The sequence below is a fragment of the Diorhabda carinulata genome, chromosome 2 (assembly GCF_026250575.1).
Source record: "Diorhabda carinulata isolate Delta chromosome 2, icDioCari1.1, whole genome shotgun sequence".
NCBI classification, from domain to species: domain Eukaryota; kingdom Metazoa; phylum Arthropoda; class Insecta; order Coleoptera; family Chrysomelidae; genus Diorhabda; species Diorhabda carinulata.
In genome coordinates this window covers 25,735,347-25,759,999 of record NC_079461.1, presented here as the reverse complement: position 1 = coordinate 25,759,999, position 24,653 = coordinate 25,735,347, and the positions used below count along the sequence as shown (strand labels likewise).

The 24,653-nt window shown below is 33.0% G+C and overlaps 2 protein-coding genes across 7 annotated transcripts in view; one reads left to right on the top strand and one right to left on the bottom strand.

The window, feature by feature from the left end:
- Positions 1 to 14,247, top strand: part of LOC130890783 (protein translocase subunit SecA) — a 52,210-nt gene extending 37,963 nt beyond the window's left edge. For 2 of the 3 annotated variants that reach the window (XM_057795106.1, XM_057795105.1), the window contains 5 exons: positions 1,837 to 2,529; positions 7,836 to 8,020; positions 11,421 to 11,746; positions 11,990 to 12,508; positions 12,883 to 14,247. In XM_057795106.1, coding sequence (XP_057651089.1) covers positions 1,837 to 2,529; positions 7,836 to 8,020; positions 11,421 to 11,746; positions 11,990 to 12,508; positions 12,883 to 13,196 — 2,037 coding nt within the window. In that variant the 3' untranslated portion in view covers positions 13,197 to 14,247. Of the gene's footprint in view, positions 1 to 1,836; positions 2,530 to 7,808; positions 8,021 to 11,420; positions 11,747 to 11,989; positions 12,509 to 12,882 lie in introns of all 3 variants that reach the window. The other variant, XM_057795103.1, reaches the window with a different exon arrangement.
- The window catches only part of LOC130890782 (tyrosine-protein kinase transmembrane receptor Ror-like), a 116,496-nt gene that overhangs the window by 79,027 nt on the left and 12,816 nt on the right, over positions 1 to 24,653 (bottom strand). The window lies entirely within an intron of this gene.

Genomic DNA, 24,653 nt, shown 5'->3' with positions numbered 1-24,653 from the left:
ACAATCACCTCTTGAATTTAGCAACACCCTGTATATCATCACAATTATAAGCGCGAATATGGTAAAATTGATATGTAATTTAAAAAAAATAAAAATATTTATATATTAATGTAGTAAATAGTAACAGTCGTCAATTTTTCATTTCTGTGACCTTTTCATGTTTTTCTTGATAAATATTTAACATTTAAATTTAATACATTCTGAATATGAAAAAAATAATGATTAGTAAGAAAATTATCGTATTATTCTTTGGTAAACATTTTTGTAATTATCGACTTATTCTGTTTTGTTCATTACCGTTCAAAAGTTTTTACCTACACTATAATTATAAACGTGATAAACAACAAAAAAAACTACTACGATCGATTTTGATATTCATATTTTAAAGAACATATATAGATAAGAATAAAGTAATAATAAAACTAAGATCTGTAATTTTTCTATATTTCAATTTTTGATGCATCAATGAAACCCCCTTTTGTTTTAATTATTTTGGTGCACAAGTTTGGCATTCTCTAACAGTTTAGACAAATAATCGTAATAATCGTCGTCTATTTGGTTCCATCCGTTTTTCAGATTATTCCAAAGATGTGAAGTAGAAGTAGGACACTGCTATCTGACTGTCCAATTTGTCTCAAAACAACTCATTCGGAGAACTGTGACGGCCAAACTATTACTTTCAGTACATTCTTCCTTTCCGATTCTTCCAAATACTCTTTACACGGCTTCGAGGAATGCTTGTGATGGTTGTCAAGCTGGAAGATGAATTTTCAGCCGATCAGGTACTGGCCAGAACGTATTACATTTTCCTTTAATATTTTTTTATAGCCTACATTCTTTAAAATACCTTCAATTTTCATCAGATATCCAGTCACCCTTCCTCCAAAACATCCTTAAACCATCACCGAGCCTCCGCCATGATTTACAGACGTGATTACACATGGATCTAACATCCGTTCTTCCTTTGTCCTACGCACAAACACTCTCTCTTTGACTCATTATTCCATTAAAACCTCTACTAATTTTTATGTTCTTCAGCCAAATACAACTTCTTAATTTTATTTTGACGTCTTGAGAGAGATTTTTTCATTGACATTCTTCCAAAAAGGCCAGCTTTTCTCAAACTCCTTTCAATGTAGAAGTACTTAAAGGCAGAATCTCAGGAAAATTGATATGAGCTGCTATCTCTGGACCCGTCAGTCGTCAATTACGTTTACTGATCAATACAATACGTTTATCTTCAGCGGTTGTGATTTTTCGAAGCTGACCTGAACGTTTTGTATCGCCGAAGCTTCTGATTGATGAATATTTTTCCATGTTGTAGTCTACGCCGTAGACTCTACGGTATATCGAGGCATTTTTAATTCGGCGGTAATAGTTACGGTTACTTTTTCCTAGACTATAAAGACTTGCACGAGTTTCAACCGATAGTTGGTTGAACCTTGGTTTTAGCCATTTTAAAGCTTCAAAGTCTGAATTTGTATACGAACTTCAAGATGCCTTGGTCCAAAAAGTATAACTTGCAGTACGTTCTTGCATCTCCCAGGGTTAACTTAGGTTAAACTAGAATCATAAACATTGAAGAAAAACCCAGGTAGAGAATAATAAAAAAATCAGCCTGTACTTAACTTCACGCACCGACAAAATATATTCATGCGCTCGTAAAAAGTAAATAAATAATGAACATTATTATTTCGCATGACAATATGAAAGAAAAATTTGTATAAGTGTATTATTTTGAAGTTTAAAGAATGGATTAAGGGGTGAGTAAAAACTTTTGATCGGTAGTGCCTTCTCTTTTTAATTTTTCGGTGATTCAAAGTATTTTATTTACAGGAAAGCTTCAGTTCGTACAGTGACGATGAAGAAGAAGTAGAAACTACTCAAAATATGAAAAATGTACAACGGACCAATTTAAGAAACTTACAAGATCAATTCGATCATTTGTCAGTAGTAACAGAAGAAACTAGTGCCGAAAATTCTGAATTGCATTCCAATACGGGATCAGTGAACAAAGAAAATTGGAACGATCCCGTTGATATCCTTCAACCAGATCAAAGTTATCCTCAATATAGATGTCTAGCAAAATCACCTACTCTACCAATGGCGGACAATATACCCGTAAACTTTTTCACCCCAATTAGAAATTCGAAAAGTTTCGACGCCAATATACAACAATGTAACGACGTCATATATCCCGAAGAATTTTATAACAATCAATTTAGAAGTTCTACGAGTAGTATGATAAACCAGAGTATTAAAAATGAACATAATTTTGCAAGACCTGCATCGGTGAAAACGAGCGCTTCAGACTTTTATCAAAATACAGTCTTCTTACCGAAAGCTACGTCAAATCCCGAACTCCAAATACAAGGTTTAGAGAAATCCGCTACTGATTTAATAGTTAAAGTTGACAATCAAACTTTCAATGATACACCGATCATTTTTAGTAATACACCAACACATAGTACGTTTTCTAATGGTGGAAACTTAGAGGAATTATTACAAGATATCGAATCTATTTCCCAAGTAAGTACAAACATATTTGTTAAAATACATAGTTAAGGCTTCATACTGCGGCGTTGGAAATACTTATCCGTAATATAGGAGAAAAAAAGGATCAAATTTCGAGGTTTTTATAGAATATACTATTTTTTGTGACGGGAAAAGATGATTTTAAGAGAATAGGCGAATTACATTTTTTAAATTAGTAGGCTGTTATATAAGGAAAATAAGAACAACTTTTAAAATAATCAATGATCTATCAAGTTAATTCTGTTATTTGATAATTTGCTCCATTATGTATTGTATGAAGGTAAAAAAGTCCCTGTACGTTATTTTATCTAACTTCTTCTTCTTATGCCGTCTTCTCATTAAAGGTTGGCGACCACGTTTTACCCACGTCCCTCGCACCATGAAATAAGCCAGGATTTCTTTTTCCTGCCGATGCCTTTTCCTCTACTCTGCCCTGTATTATGTTCTGTAGCAGTAGGTATTTGTCGTTGCGTAAGATGTATCCTATGTAAGATGCTTTTCTTATCTTAATAATTGTCAACAGCTTTCTTTTGCGACCAATGCGTCTTACTACTTTGTCGTTGGTGATTCTGTTAGTCCAGGGTATCAATCAAATGCCTCAAGTTTCCACTCCGTACAGCAGCACTGACCCCACATAACAGTCCATGAATCCTATTCTGACGTAGAGGTTTAGATTTCTATTTGCAAACATTCAGGAGTACTTGACAAATGCCTTTCGAGTCATTTCAATTCTGATCTTGACTTCTTCGTCTGGATCCATTTGAGCGTTTATGACTGAACCAAGATACTTATATTTTTGCACCAATTCTACTTGTTTTCCATTCAGTGTGAAAATAGAGTTAATATTAATATTTTGGTTTTTACTTATAACCATGAATTTAGTTTTTTCAATATTTATAGTGAGTCCTACATTTTTACATTCTCGAGTGATTCTCTCTAATAGGATTTGAAGATTTTCTTTGCTCTCAACGGGTATCATCGTCGAATCTTAAGTTGTAGATTAATGTTCCTCCGATGTTTACCCCCTCATGTCTCTCCGCCAGCACTTTCTGAAATATAAACTGAGAATATAGATTAAACAGTTGTGAAGAAAGAACGCAGTCTTGGCAAACTCCCTTTTGAATTTCGATTTTGTCTGTCTCCATGTCGTCAATACTCCCTACTGCCGTTTGATTGTAATAGATTTTTTTTATTAAGCGTATATCGCTTGTATCTAAGTCGATAGTTGTTGAATTGTATATAACAGTTTCGTAATATTATGTATTTTCTCCTCGATTAAATTTTAAATATTTTCTCTTTTATATACACTGTGGACAGGGTGTTCAAAAGGAACACCCTGTACTTTATAGCATAATTGGAATAATCGGTTATGCAGCTTCATTTTTCTCAAGCATTCCCTTATAGACAAAGGTATTATGTAAAAATTTTGTGGTATTTATTCTACACCATCAATATTAATAATAAATAACATTTTCTCAGTAAACTGAAAAATATGATATAAACGTCTTTGTAATTGTTAAAAAATGTATCGAATCGATACATTGATACAATGTATCCAAAGCATTTGAAAGCATTGAAATTGCTAAATGCGAGAAAAGCTTAAATAGGGACAAAGGGCCAATTCATTACAGCCCACTCTATAGTTTATTGGTATAAATGTGATTATTTCCGCCAAGGAGGTTTAGAGAGAATTAATTTTCGCGGAAGAATGTGTTGTTGGTGGAAAAAAATTCAGTATAAAACAGATAAGTTAAGTCATTAGGTTTTAGTTTAACAGTCTCTGAAGACGATAATTGGATATCGATTTCAGATATTTCAACTTAGTACTAGTTGCATTTGAACATGGGTTAATAGATGCCTCTTCCTACTTCTTCCTTGTCTTGGAACTTATTTCAACAAAGTAATTATTATTTCAGATGAACTGTTAGGATTATAGTTTTGGTAACGAAGTAAGCTAAAAAGCGTTGTAGTGCTGTGGCAATAGAATATAAAAGTATTCTCTTTTTAATATGTATTCCAAACTTTCGAATAACTACACTCGTAAGGAAAAAAATCGACTCAAGTCAAACGCTCGCGGTCAAAAGTCTCTAGCAAAAAATCTGTAGCTTTTTTTTCTGACTTCAGCATTCCAAAGCGATTAGCTTTATAATCAGTGGTTTATGTTGTTAAGTTTTTTTGGTGAAGAAATATCAAACGAAAAGGAATATTAAACAATGAGAAAGGGTATAATTAACACTAAAAAAATACAACCTTAAATTCGTCAAAATAATAATTTATTTGTACTTAACCTATCAATATGTTAGTATTTCCTCCGCTGGGTCTAAGCTTCCATTCGTTTTTTCATGGATCGAATAAATTTCTTTACTTGATCTTGTTCAATACTATCCCATTCTTCAGTGAGCTCCGTTTTGAGGACCGATTTCGTGGCTGTTGTAGGATTTCCCAGTTTGAGAAGATTTAAGACTGAGTTACGCGCTGGCCAATCCATAGCGGCAATTCCGACATCCCGTAAACATTAGGATGAAGTTTTCGCCGATGAAACTGGCGTAGGGAACAACGTGGTCCCTAAAATTTTTTCTATGTATCTTTTCGCTGTTATTCCCACCCGCTCCACCACCAGTTTCAACAAAACCAACTCGCTTTTTGCAACACTGCGCGAATTTTCCTCTAGATGTTTTGTAGATTCGTTCTCTTCAATCACCACCATACAGGCACACTTTACTGTAATGTGAGAAGAGAAGGAATTCGACTTTGTTCGTTAGTACAATTAAAATGTTCTCTGGCAAATCGTAGACGGGCTCGGTGGGCTGGGGTTAATTTGGAACCAGTAGATGGTCTTATGGTTCAAGGTTAGCTGCCTTCAAATGTCCAGCTACTCACAACCACTCGTCGTGTTTCTCTGGGCTCTTGTTGGACTCGAACAGCAGTAAGAAACCGATTTCTAAGCGATGTCTAACAATATAAACGTCATCTATCTCACTCGGATTTGCCGAAACCGCGTCTTCGATGAAAGTTAACAGCCTCTTGCTAGATAGTCAGCTAGATAACCTTTCATAAGGGTCAGTCATTCCTAATTAGCACTATTGTAAACAAGCATTAAAAGGGATCATAACATATTATTGGAATCGGAGAGCAAGAAAAATTGTTAGAACATCAATATTTTGAAAAGTGAAACATCGAGGTTTATGAACGATATATCGATGTTTTGTTGCAGAAATGAGACACAACAGAGAATTTAAAAACAATAATTTTGACAACCTGGTGCCCAGTAAGCGGTTTCTCTCCTGAGAAAATGTAGCTCCCTCTAGCTTCAGAGAATAACCGCTCGCTGTGACAAGCTTGTGACAGTTGTGACTAAGAAAGATATATGTTTGTGTGTCAGCGTGTGTATCTAACATCGTTCATAAAAGATCGATAATGAAGAACGATGTAACATCGATGTTTTAGGTTTCGATATATTTATGAACGATATATATTTCAAACATCGATGTATATTTCATCTTCAAAACGTACCCTCACCGGCATCTGCTAGTAATTTTCATAGTTCATTCAAGGCTTGTATCGTCGATGCAATCAAAACAGCAGCAGTTATTTCAGAAAAAAACAATAGAAATTTATCGTTTCCATTTTAGGATTCCTTCGTCGTTTCTGATTATAGGAAGAAAATCAACCGGCGGCGGAATTTTCATTAAGTTCGCTTCCATAAAAATCACGTATCTATACAATGGAGATACACATAAAAATCTAAAGCGATTTAATTTTTTGCATAGAGTTCGTGCCTTAAATTGTGTCTATACCGAACGTCTATTCACACAAACTACACAAATGATTTGAATAGTTGGATAATAATTATAATACAGTTAATTTAAAACATTAAGACCAGACTGAATGAGTATACTTTCTGTGACAACTATACAGAGTGTGATACGACGAGTTAAAACTATCTGTATTTGGCAAAACACTAATAGTAAAATTATGAAAATTTCAACAAAATATTTTCTAAGATGGCCGACTTCCGGTTCTTTTATTTTTAATACATGATGAATGTGACAAAGTTGTTACAAGAATACGTATTTTATTTGCTGCTATTTACAAAATTTTCGTTATTAAATTAAGAACGACCCATTTTAACGATTTTCGAAAGTATCAACAATTGACAAATGACAGTTAAATAAGTGTCATTTTTTAAAAAGCCTACTAAAAGTATACATAAAAAATTTAAACTTGTTAAAAAATTCGATAATAATAAGAAACCTCAAATACCTCGGAAACGACTAAAAGTTGGAATAGGATATAGGATTGGTAAATACAATTTGATTTGATCTTTTTTACAGACCTTGACAAGATAAAGTAAAATACTTTTTTATTTCTTAGTGCTTGTATCAACAGGTCAAAATAAAACTTAGACCACACCTGCATGTCTAAAAATTTACAGAAAACATTTAATATCTGGATAACGGTAAGGTTTAAGTATAGGGAAGTATACATGAATTTGCCGTAATTTGGTGCAATAAATCAACCAACTCCATTTATATGACACATGTTTAATATTCAATAATATTATTTATCGGAATGCATTCCCAAGAGGCGAGAGAGAAATCTAAAATATATTCACTATATTAGAAGAATAGTGAACACGAAAACTGCAAAGAGAGAATATATGATATTGTAACCAATTAGTTTATCTGTACTTTTTCAACAGTGTGCTCAATGTATTATTTCCAATCGCTAGATATTGTAAATTTATTGTAAAGTTTAAAACTTCTCGGTACCAAGAATATTTCTTTCTAAATGAATGTAGTTACTGTTTAAAGAAGGTAAGTGAATTAGTCCTATTCTTAAGTGATTGTTGTATTCCTTAATATTCTTTTCTCACAATTATCTTGAAAGCGTTGATGTTGCTCGTAAATTTTCTTGAGATCCATGGTTGTACCCATCAACGTCAGTTGCCGTTTCTGCAACGCACGTGAAATTATCTCAATGCCTTCAACTATTGTCACAGTTTCGTTTCAATTACAAAACAAAATTGAGAAAATATGAATATTCGATGGAAAATATAATATAAAGAAGAATTAACAAATACTGTGGATGATTTTACTTTGAATTTTAAATTTATTTTAAATAACTTTCCATTATAGTTTGCGTTTTCATACTTAGTTTGTTGAGTAAATGATTGAAAAAGTTCCTGAATAAAAGTAGAACATAAAAATAAGTATAAAAAATTGTACAATTTTAATCAAAACACAAACCAGTTCACTATAACATTTTAACAGGAAATTTTGAGGATATCAAATTTGCAGAAAGCTACCCATCATCCAAATACCACCGGCTACGGTTTTCGAGACGATTATGGTGGAAATAACCAGGTATATACCGAGAAACAAGAAGAAGCTTCAGATAAAGCGTATAAAAGCGAATTGAACGTAGTTTTGGTGCCGAATCCAATGCCGCTCATAGGAACTGATAAATATAAAAATGTGCAAAGGTAAGTAATGTAGAGTTCTAATTTTGTTCGTGTTATCTAGGATATTATTTAGAATGACACAGTCGGTAGGTTATATGAAAAGTTTATATCAAAGAAAATAAACGGCAAAGATAGAAAGTTTAAAACAAAAGAAATAACAGTGGAAATATAAACGTAACCAGATAAAATAATGGTTCTCTCAGACGTCTAGGTCTGATATTTGAGCGATCTGTCGTCTCAACGTCTTTTAAGGAGTCACAGAATATCTTACACAGTCAGTGCTTACGTCTTCTAAGCAACTAACTAACTGTTGCGTGCTTTTCGTCTAATTATTGGAATATATGTCTCCTCTTACAATGGATTCGTCGCCGGCTGACACAAAAACTACTTGGGTACTTAGTTAAAGTTAAAAGAATAGAGATGGGAGAAAACGAAAAACGATAACTAAATGGAGAAGAAATGAAACTAGTTAAAAAAAGTTAGGAAAGATATAATTCCCTTCAGTAATATTAAATATGTTTCATTTAATACCACTTAAAATCACATATACAAAATAATAGGATATTATTGAACGATCGGTAATGCAGGTCATAACTTACGTGATTCATCATGTCCATCACCGCAAGTTGAATGCTATACTTCATCTAGGATTATAATAATAAATACAACTACAGACTTTAATCACAAATTTATATGAATAATTATAATAATACTAAGAAAAATTTTGTTGTCATTACTGTATAAAGAATCGATAAATTGCATATGTGGGACTGAATCATTTCAAAAATGTAGCTACGTCTTTCCTCATTGCACCCAATTTATCTATGACAATTCTTCGTAAGGGTTATTTTCCATTTAGAAATTGGAAGATTTAAATATCTCTCAACTACAGTAGAACCTCTCCAATCAGTCATCTTTAGGAATGGGGGTATGGTCAGAGCGCGAAAAATGTCGGAATCAGAATATACATATTTTTATTTACATATATATTACATACTTAGATTGTATTAGAAATATATTCTATTTTATATTAGTTAGAAAAAAGTAAGTTTAGACTTTTTTTTGGCAAATGACTTTCTAGACTTAGCTGTAATGTTCCTCCATTTCTTGATCCATAAAATTCCAAAAAATCCCTAAAAGGTTTTGGGGTTGAATTTTGCTCTATGTATTGAAGGGCAATATCAAACGGGTTCTTGGCATCAGTGTGTGAAATCCGTGTAGGGGTGCGTTACTATAACCATCCGAATCCTCGTTCACAGTTTCTTAACTATTATTTTCCAAAACAGTTCTACGCTTTGTAGGGGTTTTTAATGATTTGTTGTGTGTCGTTGTTCTGCTCATATACGATCTGGTCACTTTCAGTCATAACTTCCGGGTAAAGTTTACGCCAAGATTTACGCAAAGTGTAAGGTTTCAGTACCTCCTATGGGACAGCAATTGAATAGATAGCATCTTTGATATTAAAGGATCTCATTGATCAAAACCTCTTCGGAGTTTTCTAAAATTGAAGTGATGTGACATTTGGTGATATGAAAAAAAATTTTATGTCTCCTTTCGCCAACCCTCTTCAGATGGATGTGATGATGCGTTATCCAACAGCAAAACAGCAAAAACAGGGAGCTTTTTTGGATTCAAGTCCCTTTCAAAAGAACGAACTCGACGATAAACCAAGATTTGAAAAGATTGCATTTCGAAGCAGATTTTTGATTGCGATAATAAACTGGCAAGATAAGATATAATAAATATATGTTCTGGAATGCTCTGCGATTCTTAGATTTACTACGAACAGGGGAAGCTTGTGTGTTCCATCAGCGTTGCTGCATGGAGCAATGTTTGGTCTATCTTTTATAAGTTTTGTTTGGAAGCATTTTATAGTTTAATCCCTGTTTCGTGAATGTTATGGACTTGGCAAGATAACAGTTCATATTGTTCGACAATTGCTTGAACTCATTGAAAACTTTTTGGCTACCTCAGCATCAGTGGATAGTTTTTCTTCAGAAACTTGAAACAAACTGGACGCTATAACGGGTTTTCTAGCGATCAATCCAGCCTTCAACAACGTCGAGCTCATTCAAGTTATTGCCTTTTCTTTCATTGTGGTTCCCTTCCTTCTTTATTGGTAAACCACATCCACAATGTGCGATCAAGTTAAGACAATATTTTGCATTTTTTAAGAGCGTTTTCACCATCTATTGTCACTGTAGATGATTATATGTCTTTTCGATTCTTTCTTCAATCTTTTATTATCGTTACGTCTATATTGAGTGATTGATTTTTTGGAGTGATTCCCCTTTGTCCAAGTGTGTCGGAGTACTAAATCGGACAAGTGATAAGGGAAATATCAAACAGCTATAGCAGATACTATAAATTAGAAAATCGAAATGTATTCCAAATATAATTATTGATATCTATAATAATATGGCCGGATCAACCGGAGTGGCGGACTAGATTTGGGCGGACGAGAGAGGTTCTACTGTACTTTACTCGTCGGGTTCCCTTGTTACATCAAAACATTTTTGTAAAAATTACTAATATCATCTATATTTTTGTCTAATATAAATATTAATAATTTTTGGAAATATTTGGCTCCTAGAAGGTCTTTTTCAAGTCATTTTTGATAACGCTTTTATACTAAGAAAATGCCCTGATAGAACCTCTCGTTATTAACAGCATCCAAATTTGCCGAAAAGAAATCCGGTGCAAGTCCATTATATGTATTTTCAAGAACATATTACAGACCAAAGCTTTATATGACATTATAAGTGTATTTATAAGACTTTTTTTCGATTTTTTAGAGAATTTTGGAAGTTTACCAGAAAAGTTTTTCCTGATTAATCAATATTATTCAAAGCTTTTATCCTTCATCAACTGTATTCGTGGACCTACAAATATTTCATGTTTAATTTTTTTCTCGCTGAGTATGGGGAGTTTCTCTTTCAGATAAACAAATCCATCTGCATAGCTTTTATAAAAATTTTCATTAGACCGAGCTCCATGTGCAGTAGCGGTCAAGGAAAGTCATCAGGGTTTAGTAAAGAATCATTTTCAACATTTCTTTACTATAGATTTGTACATTCACTTTGTCTAAAAACTTATAATTTATTATAAATAATATCATTTAATTAAAATTGAAATAACTTCACACAAGACATAATAATGCATTGTCCAGTCAGCTGCCAAAATTCAGGGGCACCAACCCACTACAGAAAATTACCAAAAATAGTTCAAGTATAAAGTCCTTTCTTATACGTGAATACATGCGAGGGTAACGTTGTTTTAATACCGAAACAGAGAAAATTCTCTTCAGAAATTTAGCATAATATTTGCCATTTATTGTTCTGAATTTACTATTCAGATTACACATCTGAAACCTCAAAACACTATGAATCTCGTGTAATTCATTGATTATTTGATCTTTTAGAAGTTTGGAAAACGTAGCTACTAAATTCTCTGATGAATTGACTGCACCCCAACATCCACTTCCAATGGAAACTAATTTAACACCAATTGCGCCGTATGTATCTGGAACCAATGAGGTTAATTTGTATCAAAAGCCTGACGTAGAAACCAATCCTTTTTTCTTCGGAAATATCAAGGATAACTATGTGAACGCAGATCATTTTAGTATGAGATATAATCCAGAATTATTCAGAGATAACAATGATACTAAGCGTGATGTAGATTCAAACAGGAAGTTTCACTCGGAAAATACTTTCAAAAATGAGAATACGCAAACAGTTGAATCGGGTGAGTGATTTTTTTAAAAAAAAAAACACACTTTAATCAAAATAGTATAGATCTTGGTAAAATTTGTCTTTAATAATGATGATATTGATGATAACAAAGTTGAAAAAGTATCTTGTGAGCATATAGGCACAAAAATTAAAAGGAAAATTGGTTTTATTACTTTCTAAAAATTATTGGAAAAATACGCTAATGAGTTACGTTAAAATTCAATGTCATGGAACATAAAATGTTTTTAATTTACAGAAAATTTAGCAAAAAAAGGAGGCTCTAAAACAAATCTTTTAGATTTGACGTCATCCGATCACATCTCTAGCGAAAACGAAGACAAACTTAAAGCAGCAACTAATGAAAAAGCAGATACAAAATATAGCAAATCCATCCAAATGTCCGGAAAATCACAAAAATCACCGAAATTAAGTATACGGAAGAAAGTATCTATCCATTTCAAAGGCAAGAAAGAAAAGAATAAAAATTCTTATAGTTCAGATTCGTCCATTCCTAAAACATCAACTGAAAGAAAGGGTTCAATTTTTGACGCCAAATTTAGTGACAGAGGGAAAATTGTACACCAAAAACCTCCAAGTTCCGATACGCAAAAGTCGATTACAGAAACAAATGCGAGACCAAAAACACCAACAAGTTCAGATAGCAAGAATAGTACCGAGAAAAAATCACAAGTGAAAGAAACTAGCATCGATAAAAAACTTACGAAAAGTACTTCTGTCAGTCCGGACAGAAAACACGTTCAACTAAAAGATGATGGTGTGTAAATAATAGAATTTCTTTACTTTACTTTATATACTGTAATGTTTTCTTTATTACATTTACTTAATTTATTTATATACTAACATTGAAGACACTAATTTTTTCACTAAATTATCCAATAAGTAATTTGGAACCCTTGATGATATTCATACTGAATAGAACCAAACCTAACCACTACACCAACATTCACAATTACACTGTCTGACGCGCGTTTCGATAACCAAGTTATCGTCTTCAGAGACTTAAGGTAAGAAAGTTTACCCTCAGTCTTTGAAGACGTAATTTGGCGTTTGTTGAACAATATCATTTTTTTCATAACTAGTTATATAAATAACTATTAAGTTTACTGGTACATATTCGGTTTGTTACAGTTCAATCAAAAAAACACAAGAAACACAAAAAAGGAGAAAAATGTCGACCACGACGACACAGTAATGCCGGAGAACGAGTTCTCAGAGAACGTTCATTTAGTATATGCACAGATCGATCAAATATTTTGGAACATCGCATGGGACTTGGATTTGGGTCTAACCTCTATTTCGACGAATTTTCAGATAGAGAACGAACCAATAGTTTGAGCAGTTGCGATACCGCGGAACACAGAAGGAAAATGTCGATGTTGCCGAATGTAGCATTGACTGGCAAAGTACCTTGGTGCGGATGTTGGGGAAACGGGTGTCTGTGATACATTATTCAATATAGTAGTTCATTTAATTCCTATTCTTATACAACATAATTTTTGTACAATGAGAAGCGCCTATAATTGTTGTGTAAATAATAGAATACGAGGTATATTTAAAAAGTTGTTAACGTTTTCATAGAACATTGCTACGTGAGTGTTTAATCGTATGTTTTAGTATGTACATGGGCGGCATCTCCGTCGATCTACAACGATCGCAATGAGAAAATTGCCACAGTACCAAATTCAAATCCCGCCAGTTGTAAGGAAATTTGTGTTTAATAGTTTGTAACAAAAAAACCTATAGCATAAGAAAATTTTTATCACGGCAAAAGGAATAGTGGAATGAGTATTTTGAGTGGATAACTGGACGATGAGTTGAGAACCGGCGTTTCACAACAACATTCAGTTTTTTGTTAGTTTCAAAGACTGCAAATACGTTAAATATGATTAATAGGGAATTTCAATCTTTACATTGTTTGTTAGGAATCTTTTTATGCTTTTGAGATATTTCGTTTGAAATGGAATTTTTTTGTAGCCAACATTTTATATTTATAAATTTTTTATATTGCTAAAACGAATTCACATTCTTTGACTAATAACCATAGAGTTGATATTGAAAACAAAGAGAGCTGGATACAAATAGATCTGTACTAACGGAAAAGAGAGAAAGCGCATCCGTTTACCTCTTCCTATTTCCCTCTATTCGCTATTAAAATCAAAACTTGTTTGACGTTCCCATTCCCATTTGAAACTAGGACGTCATGGTGATTCAATCCGAATAGAGAGTTTTTTACCGATATTCTTTATCTCTCTTTCAATAATACAATTCCACTTACATGCCGCTCTCTCTATCTTTAATATAAACTCTATGTTAATAACTACACAATAAAATATTTGTTAAATGTTGAATTTTGATAATTGTATTTTGTTTATTTTTTCTACTGCCTCTGCGAGACATACATTTGTATAATCAGATTATTAAGCACATTTTGTAGTTTTATATGACTAGATAGTAATCTAACTTTCTACCGAATAAAATGTTTTTCTAATTTTATATTATTTCATTCTTTTTCTAATAGTTAATGTTATAGTGCGATAAAATGAGAATTCAAATTCTCATCTAAAATGCAAGCCTGCATCTTTCAATGTCAGTATCATCATCATCATCATCATCATCATCATCATCAAGCCTTTCAATCCTTTGGATTATGGCTATCGCTTTTAGGGCTTTAAAATCTTTTTAATGTAAGCTTCTCCCTTTTTAAAAATATCTTTGAAATGAGACAAAATATGACGGGAGAAGGGTCCAAACAAAAAAATTTAGAGACTAAAATCTACGAGAATCACTTTTGACCTATTTATAAAAAAATCAAAATCAAAATTTACTCTTCAGTTGTGAGTACAAACAAAAAGTTTTGTTTCTTCTAAATCACATCTACAGATTCATTAATTTATCGCAGAAATTTAATTCATTTATACTTTATGAACATTTATAATTTTAATAGGTAAACGGAACAGGTCCATAGTTGGATTATTGCGAGTCAGGAAACCTTATGACGAGCCCGTCGGGTCTCATTTAAAACTACCAAAAGTCGGTGTTCCTTGAAAAGCTAACCAGACACTTTAGCTCGAACCTTTTAACGTCTTTAGGCAAACTCTAACAATCTTATCATACTAGCGGTTTACGAGCGGCTGCGATAAGTTCCTAAGGCTTGTCCAATGTTTGATGTGCGCACGTGTGATACCGGGCGTTTACCGATAATGTGCTCTGCAGTTTCTTCCTCCTACATGCTCCAGCAACATTTCGGATCGTCCGTGATGCTTACAGGATATGGTATCTTAAATAATCCTGCCCGCTAAAAGGACTGCCACCATTCGAATTTCGCGCCTTTTCATGTAGGGCAGTGGATTGGTAAGAGAAGGTTTATCTTGTATGCCTTAGCTTGTCTCATAGCAGGTGTTGCAGTATCTGCGTTGCGAGCAAACTACCGAGAAATTTAATAGTAACGTTTTTGCCTACACCTAGAATGTGTTCTGGGCCCATTGATAGATTTGCTGATCCTAATCTAGCGAACAAATAAACCTCGACGTTGCCCTTGTTACCCGAGTCACTGGGCACCCAAACTATTTGAATTTTACAGGTATCGCTCACCATTACTTGTATTTTTGTAATTTTTTTTGAGTACTGATTAAAAAAATATAAATAGTTATAAAATTACAAATATGTAAAATTTTTAGAATTAAATTGAAATTAAATTAATAGAATTTCATCTGAGATATATGTTAGACTTTGTTAATATGATTGAAAAACTTAAAAATGTGATATTTTTAGATTTTTGTCAATTTTTTAATGTTCTCACGGCTGAGCAATAAATGAATCAGTTCATTTCAAATTGTACCTCGGTTTCTATTACAAATAGTTGAAAGTGTTTCAAAACAAATTTATGAAATATTTTAGTTACGAGATTTTTTGGCTGAAGCTTTTTCTCTTATCTGTTTTGAGATATTCCCGAAAGAGCTATGTTTGGGACAGTTTTTAACTATTTTCTAATCCTTAAATTTTTGAATTATTAATCCTTAATGTATGGTAACTTCTATTGAAAGATGCGAGGTTGACTTTTGGATGGAAATTTTATTTCTCCTTTTATCTATTAATAAAACTCAAAAAATACACCATCTTGTAACAGCAGCGCCAAAAACCAAACTAAGATCCTTAGTTGAGAAAATACATTCGATTCATTCATATTACAATAAAAAATCTCTAAAAAAATGTGATGTGAATTACTCTTGGTGGCTAAGGCACACATAAATGGACCTTCTTCCTGTCTCATGAATTAACTGCTCCACTTAAACAGGCGCACAAGACGACTGATGACTGGTCTTTTGAACGGACACAGTAATCTAAGACGTCATTTCTATAATATAGGAAACATGGCGATCCGTAATGCCACTGGTGCATGGAAATATAGAACACGTCATTAGTGAGTGCCCAGCAATCAAACTTGTGAGGTTCAAGCACATAAGGGAGTCTTGCAATTGCCCAGTGGCGTTAAAAATTCGAGCCAGGGTGCCTAATTAGCTTTTCCAAAGACAATGGCTTTTGGAAGGTGAGGCACAATTGCCTGTCAGAAAGCCTTTGTTTAAGAACTGCCCAATGTCTTATCTATGAACTCGCAATTTCCCAAAATTTTCAAGTCCAGGATGGTTCAATGTCAGGTTAGGATGAGTTACATAAAACATTATAGAAGTTTGTGATTTTTGATCTACTATTTTGATTAAAAATATGTACCAAGAATTGTATTTCTCTCATCTCTCTCATCTTAGACCACACATATTTTTTGAAATCATTGCATATAGTAATTCTGCATCTAGCGCTTAAAATATTGTCAATAATAGAGCTGTCGATACATGCACTTGACGATCGGTTCGCTTATATTGAATGCAAACACTGTGCTATGTGTCTTCTGTTTCAAAATTACTTTTCTTAATAATCTTTAAAAGATAGATAAAAATTGATGTTTTGACTAATTTTAAGTCTTTATCAACAACATATAGAAACATAATCATATCAAAAGGTCTAAGAAATATGAAATTAAAGAAATATTTGTTTTTCGTTATATATGTTGACAGCAAGCGCGTCCTATGTGATCGACTGAACAGCAGCTGCACTTTCCGAATGACAACAAAGTGATTTGAAATTTCTAAATTACCTCTCAACGCACGTTGTTAAATGTCGCTCACTTTTACACCGCTTCTATGCTTAAACGTTGCGTTGGTTTGAAATTTTCTCGCTCATTTCGCGTTGACCACGTAGGAATAGGCCTAAAGCGAAATTATCTAATGAATCATATTTATATATCGAAGCAATAATAATCTACTACTGATATATATTATTTGATAAAAAGCTCGTTAAAACCTAACGTATTGCTAATGTAAGGGTAGCGAGATTTATCGCTATAGCTATTGTTAAATATTGACAATGAGGGTAGCGTATATACAATCTTATCGATTTGGTTAATATAAGGGTATGGTAGGGTATGTCAACAAGAGGTTTAGTTTTTAGTGAGACATAAATTACGTTATTTTTAGGGGGCGACTAGTGGTTAACCACAATTAAGCGCTATAATAATGATAATCAAGTAATTTAAATAATAATAATCTGAATTAATGCAACAGTCGTCTTGTAAAATCTTAATAGTCAAGTCAACTCGACTAGGTGAATAATCCATCTTTCGGTTTACGTTGTTGCAGTATTTTTGTTCATCTGCTCTGCGAGTTTTTTCGATGACAAACAATGAACTAAGTTATAGTCCAGGAGGTCTAAAACAGTAGCTGAAGACGTTCGCTGTATTCAGTCCAGCGCGACGCATGATACGATGGTTAAGTGCTGATTAAATAGCTTTTTTATGGACTTTCCGAACTAACTAGTACTTTAGGACGATCTGGACTGAATAAAAACATTCTGATAGTGTGTGATTTGGTGCAGTATGAGAGAGAGAAATGCTTTATTGTCAAAAAATTGTTGCAATTTGTAGACAAAAGCTAGTAAAAATTAAAAAGATTCTCAGTAAATATGCCCTCAAATTATTGGGTAATGCGGGAAAACATGATATCGGTTTGATTTTAATTGGCAAGTGATTGTGCATTTTTTTTGTACATTATTGATCGTTTAACTAATTGTAAACGTGGAGTAGGTAGATAAAGTTAGTACTCTGCATACCTAAGTGGATAGCCGTGCAAAGTTCTTTGGAGAAGCGTACTTACGAATTAGTCAAACGGATTCAAAGATGAATAAAGAAGGAAGAGTCAGAATTTTTAAACTTTTAAAAAAGTTCCTGCAGTGCTCCCTGGTGTTTAGTCCGAGTAAATATCTAACAGTTCTCTTTTGTAGTTTGAAGATTCGTTCAAATTGAGATGCGACTCAATAAGGGAATAATAGACTGTTAAGGAGGTGGATAAGTCAGTTCTTTGGAAACGACGTCAATGATAGTGTTATTTAATAAAAAAGACTATCATAAAGGTGTCTGAACTTTAATTAGAAAGTGTATGTAACCTTTGGTGATCTGTCTTCAACGTCCATAAGATACGTAGCTTGTGATACATATACTTTGAGAGCTATCAAGTGTTAAAAATATTTCATTGCAAAACTAAATTTATTTATGGATAAATTTCTCCTCCGAGTACACATACGATTTTACTTAGTCAGATCCCCCTTCTGTACTAACGCATCTCAAAGTTAAAGTGAAATAAGACGAGTAGTGAATGCTACAGTCAGCCGATGCCAATCATGTCGCCGCCATGTTGGCATTGGCTACTCTGCCGAATACCATTCACTGAACCCCTACAGGGCTGGCTGGAGGACAAAGAAATTTTATGTTAAAAACAAGTAAAATGATTGGTACAGGGAAAAAAGCAGACATGTCATTTTGTCGCAAACTGAGTAAATACCAATTTAATGTTGAAAAGAAAATATTTTTATTCTAAAATTAGAAATAATTTAAATGTTTCGAGTTCTAAAGTTACATTATAGCAAAATCTTGTGATTATAGTAATAAAGCAAATCTTTTAACGAATTTGTTGTCAAAAAACAAGCGAAGGTCATGTTTTCCAGGGAAGAAGAAGAGAGCTACGTCATCTAAAACAAACAAGAACCATCCATATCACAATTATATTTATAACAGAAAATATAGGAGCAAGTAATTTTTTAAAAATTATTTGTTTATGTTTAAAATTTATACATGTACTTCTAACTTACTTGTTAGTCATGTGCCAGGTTTTTGAAAAATGTCACCGCTTCTGGACTACAAAAGCGCATGAGGCTCATCAGGTCTACAAACTTCAACTAGAAATTTAAAAATTTTTAAATTTCGTCTTTGTAAATCTGATCAGTTACCATAGAATACCGAAGAAGACAGCATATACTCCCCATTTTTCGAACCTATGTTTGTGCCAAAACGTTTTCTTATTATTCCAGATAGGGCTTGTTCATTGTAGGTCGAACGGTAGTAAATAAGATGAGCTTGTCCTAATTTTGCCACTATTTCCTTTAAGAGTTGGATTTTAAATGGACTTTCTAATAACTTTTTCAAATTCTTCAGGGATCTCAAAGGGATTTCAAATTCCAAAGTTCTACATTTCTGTCATATTCCAAATAGGAGTGTCCTTTTACAGGAAAAGTAATTCTAATTTCTCTTAAGCCATGAATTTTGTTGTTAACAATAAAATCGATAAATCGAAAAATTTTTCTTTTGTCATCCTCCTGAGTCGCAAAAATTTCCAATTCTTCAATGTCGTTTTCTAGTAAGTATTAATGAAATGGAATAGAAAAGAAGCTACTTCAGTTGTTCCTTTTTTGGCGATTTCCTCGTGATAAGTATAAAATATCGACTGACCAGAAGAAAGAACATGAACGTTAAAAACATACATGGATAACTGTCGTTTATAATATACGTCTTTTGTAGTAGCAATTTTCGGGATGGAAATATTTTTTGCATAATTAATGCATATACCGAGTTTTGCAGCTCTTTTCATCCCTCTCTTTCGATAATACAATTATCAGCCTTTCTCTTATACAGATCATTCATTGTAGTTAATTTTCTAATCTCATCCGTATCCTTTTCAGCAGACATACTTCTAATCTTAATCTGAAATTCGTCACAAGTTGCGCAAGTATCAGTTCGGGGATATCCAAAGGTTATATCAAACTCGTTGTTAAAAATGGTTCTTTAGACTTTAATATTATTTGGATGATTTCGCCCAAAGAGGTTCAACATGTTTTTGATTGTAAGTTCTTCATGTAAATAGGTCTTTTTTGTATCTTTAAAACTATAATGGCTCCGACGACCCTTAAAACTTTTGATGTGTTCACATACCAAACGCCTTGTTAATTCGCGGCCTTCTTTGTCTGACAGGTACCATAGTAATTAGTCCAGCTAGATATGAATTTTGTTCTTCGAGGGAAAACAGATAATTGAAATGATTTAAGGATTTTCTTTGCACCTTGTCTATCACTCAAAACACTTTAATCTTACACAATTACAAGGCTGTCCAGTTTCATGTGTCAATCAATTTTTCGCGATCTCTAACAAGCGTTTGATTCTCTTTCTTTTTTTTTGTGTCCATAATTTTGTGTATGATGACTCATCTGACTCACTGCTAGCCATAACCGTCAGCTGTAATATTATTTAACACACGCACAAAAACAACAACAACCCAAACTTTTACCGACCATCAGAATACTGAGTGAATTGTTGAATATTAATTATCTCAGTACTAGGCTTATTTATTTACTTTTTGACTGTTCTTAACTTAACATCTTTAATCGGGAAATTTAATTTTCCCCTGCAGCCTTCAAATATGATTTATTCAAGACTTTGTACTTTTCATTATTCAACTAGTGGATAAATTGGTAGTTAATAAGGTTCATAAGTGTGGTTAAAACCCCAATTATAAGGTGATGCTGACTATTTTTGATTGTAGAAAAGTAGCTGAAGCTCTATTTTTTAAAACGCTGAAAATATATGAAAACATTACGAGGTAATCATGAAGTTAAAGGTTTTCGAACTGTCTCTTTAAACATGACACATCTATTTCGGAATAAAATATTTGTTAATGAGAAGCGGCAGAGCATTTCCTTATTTTTTTTGACTTATTTATATTTTTAAATTTATTAGTGGGGACTTCTCTGGCTGTTCTTAGTGATCGAACAAGATTTCTGGCTATTTATAAAACTCTGTTTTTTTTATACCGATTTGAAAAATGTGCTGCAGAAACCCAAAACATTTTTCTTTATATTTGAAATAAGTATAATAATGGAAGTATACTGAAGCTATTGACTCAGGGCAGTAAATAATCTAAATAACACATTTCAAAACTTGGAACTGATTCAAAAATGTTGTGGAAGAGTTTATGGGAAATAAAAAAAGTGTAAATTATAAAGAAGTTGTGGCTGATTAAGTAAACATGTGACTACAGTTAAATGGTACAACGACGAGTTTTCAATAATCTAAATAGAAAATTTTCAATTAGATAGATCTATGCTGTTGGCCATCCATATCTCAAGATCTGATTTAACTTGATTTATCGACCACTCCCGATGATAAGCAGACTTACTTACAGGAATATTTCGAAGAAATTGTGTATATACGGCTTCGGGTAATAGAAATGCATCTATGTTTGCGATTTAATGTTTTCATTGGTAAACAGTGGAGAAGATGAGTCCACGTGGACTGATAGTTTGTTAGATGTTTACCCAATTTTATATGAAATATTGATTGTTCCTCTTATAACTGTCTACTGCAATTTATACTGGAAAAACTATACACTCTGATGATGAACAATTCGAGCAATTGTTGTAATTTATTTTTTTGTTCGTTTAACTGTTTTAATATTTGATAAGTAACTATTTTCCTTATCAGGCAGAAGTTGATAATTCGTGATAAATAACACTCATCATCTTGATTAATTAGTAATTTAAATATACGTAATATCCAGAATTGAGCTAAGGCGCTGTGATAAAACATTATAAATGTGAAAAATAAAATGTTAACCAAGTCAGAGCGGTTGGAGATAAGTATAGGGAACCCTTATGTACCTACTATGATAAAAATTGAGTCAAAGTGATCTTCAACATTTGAACACCCTATTTTGAATTGATGGAACAACAAATATCACGTTATTTCAAGGTATCCTAAATTACTGTTGTAAACTTCACAAAATTGAATGGATTCATCGGGATTATATTATATACGTAGTAAGGCCGCTTCTGCCTATGAATTCAGAGTTCTTTTATATTGTTAGCTTGATCTTCTTCACTAAATTTCTCCATTTGAACCTGTCCTGTGTCCCATCTTTCTGTACTAAACTTTTATGGGCGCTACTCTTACGTCGAAGATGGTCAAGAGGTAGAACAGTGAACAAAGTGTGATAACTACTTAAACTTCCTATATATACATCAACAAAGAAATATACAAGTAAAATTAACTTAAGACGCGCGAGCCGAATCTCTAGAAGCAGCGTAGCTCCGTTGAGATGTAGGAGGCGTTCGAGATCTTCTCTTCGATCCAAAACGTTTCACCTGGTTTCGTGTGAGTGTGTTTGGTTTTTCAAGAAACGTGTACCAGGAATATCGTAGAAGATTAAGAGAATTCCATGCTATTAGAACATTAAGAAAGTTATAAAAGAAAGGTGTCTTGTAATTCTCAAAAGTGGGTAACTTGGAATTCCCGGGGTCGAAAGATTATTGTTTTATTGAGGAAGTTGATCGGGGAAATTCGTGACGCCACACTATTTTATATTTATCGCTATCTCTTCTCTCCATTTCTCCATTCCTCAACTTGTCTTCTACGTCTCCATAACTGGTTATGTCAATTCCAAGAAACTTGAATTTCATTCTCTGTTAATCTTCTAGATCTAATTTGCATCAAATATGCTTTTTTGTTGTTGTCATGCATATGGTTTTTTCAGTCGAAAAGAATATAGAAAGTATTTTCTTTCATACTCAAATGTCTCGTAATGTATTAATAGGGTCTGTTTACATAATTTTTCTCGCTTCCCTCTCACGCTCACGTCAACTGAAGCGACGGCGAATTCATAAAATATTCAAATGTTGTGGTACGCTAGGGACTTCCCAAAATATTATTGTGGGAATTCCAATTGGAAGTTGAATAAATCGAACCGATTCATATACTGTTGATATAATAGGAAACGGTAACAGAATCAATTACAATAGGAGAAGGAGAATATTTTATAGCACATTAATTCATTTAAGTGCGGGGTGAGGGTGCATAACAAAGATAAGAACGCCGACAATTGCACAAACTGTTTTATCCACACAGAAGGGCGCGTGGCACCCGAAAAATACATTTACATCAACGTCAAAAAGACAATGCGAGACTTTAATCTCTAAACAAACAATTTGAATGTTCTATTTTAATTGAATGTTTATGTTGTTTAAAAAAAATGTTTCGAACTAAAATAGAAAGAGAAAAAAGATTTATTTCAAAACTATTGAGAATATATCTAAAAAATTAGCTTACTCTTACGAATGCGATGTTAGTATAGGGGCAATTTTTTTGTTTAGACGTAAAAATTATCGATGCAAAAAAGAGCAACGGATTGTTAAGACAGTTCACATGAACATTGGAAAAACTCCAACTTAAACTTTTAATATATGTAGTAAGTTTTATGCATGGAACAACTCAATGGTCTCGGAAACGGTTTGTACGATTTTTATAAATTTTTGTGCCTAAGGGTCTTGTGATACGGTCGGTATTATGGTGGGATCTACATTGTTGTCAGATCTTTCCGGAAAAATAATAAGCTTTGTTATTTCAAATATATATATTTTGTGTGTTTAGCAATCCTCAAGAAATACTGATTATTTTTCATGCGATATTATCTATACCTAAATGCTATTATTAAAACAAAAAGTGGCCTCATCGCAAAACATAACATTACTTAAAACATTTGGATCTTCTTGATTGTAACATTTTTCCATCATTAGCAAATTCTTCACGTCTATCAAAATCGTCACCTGACAACTCTTGAACAAACGTTCCTTTCTATGCATGGAATTTATTATCACGTAAAATTTTAGTTACGAATGTTTGCGAAATATCAAGTTCTCTGGATATTTGTCTAGTACTCAAGTGTGCATCGTCTTCACAAACATCTAAAGATATGTCTTCAGTTGATGCAGTTTTTCTGCTCCCTGATTTGGATAAATATTTTACTGAACCAGTTGCATTAAACTTTTTTACGTTATAGGATTTCGGTTAGGATATAAATTATTAAAGATATTACATGTTTTTTGTTGACTTCAACGTCTATCACCATATCCTAAATCATTAAAATATCAATTCGTTCTTTTTTAGATAAAAGATCCATTGTGACTTTCTATAAACTGCAACAATAATAATTTATCGAAACGTCAAATAACTCCGAAATTATTGCATTTAGGTATAGGGAACATTAGATGAAAAATAATGAGTATTTCTTGAGGAAAGATCTGACAACAACGTATATACCACCATAATAGCGGCCGTATCATAAGACCCATGTACACTAATGTTCATAAAAATCTTACAAGCCGTTTCCGAGAAAATTGAGGCGTTCCAAACATAAAACTCACTCTGTATTGAACCAAGTGTATGGAAACGAATGTCGTATCGTGTGTTTTTGAGCTGTTTAAGATTTTACAAGATGACCGAGGAGATGTCCACGTCAAAAACAGATGGAAATATTGAAAAAGTATTCTTGTCCGATATGACCGTCGGCTAAGTATTCGTACAATTCGAGCGAATTGACAAATAATGTGTGTGGCAAATTTCACATGACAATTTTAACATGCGAATAGTGTGTGCAAAACTAAATCCTGATTCCGCGCTGTTCGTCAAGAGGTTTTTAGCCAAGTACAACAGCCCAATGTTAGAGCACCTACCTTATTCGCAAGATCTTACA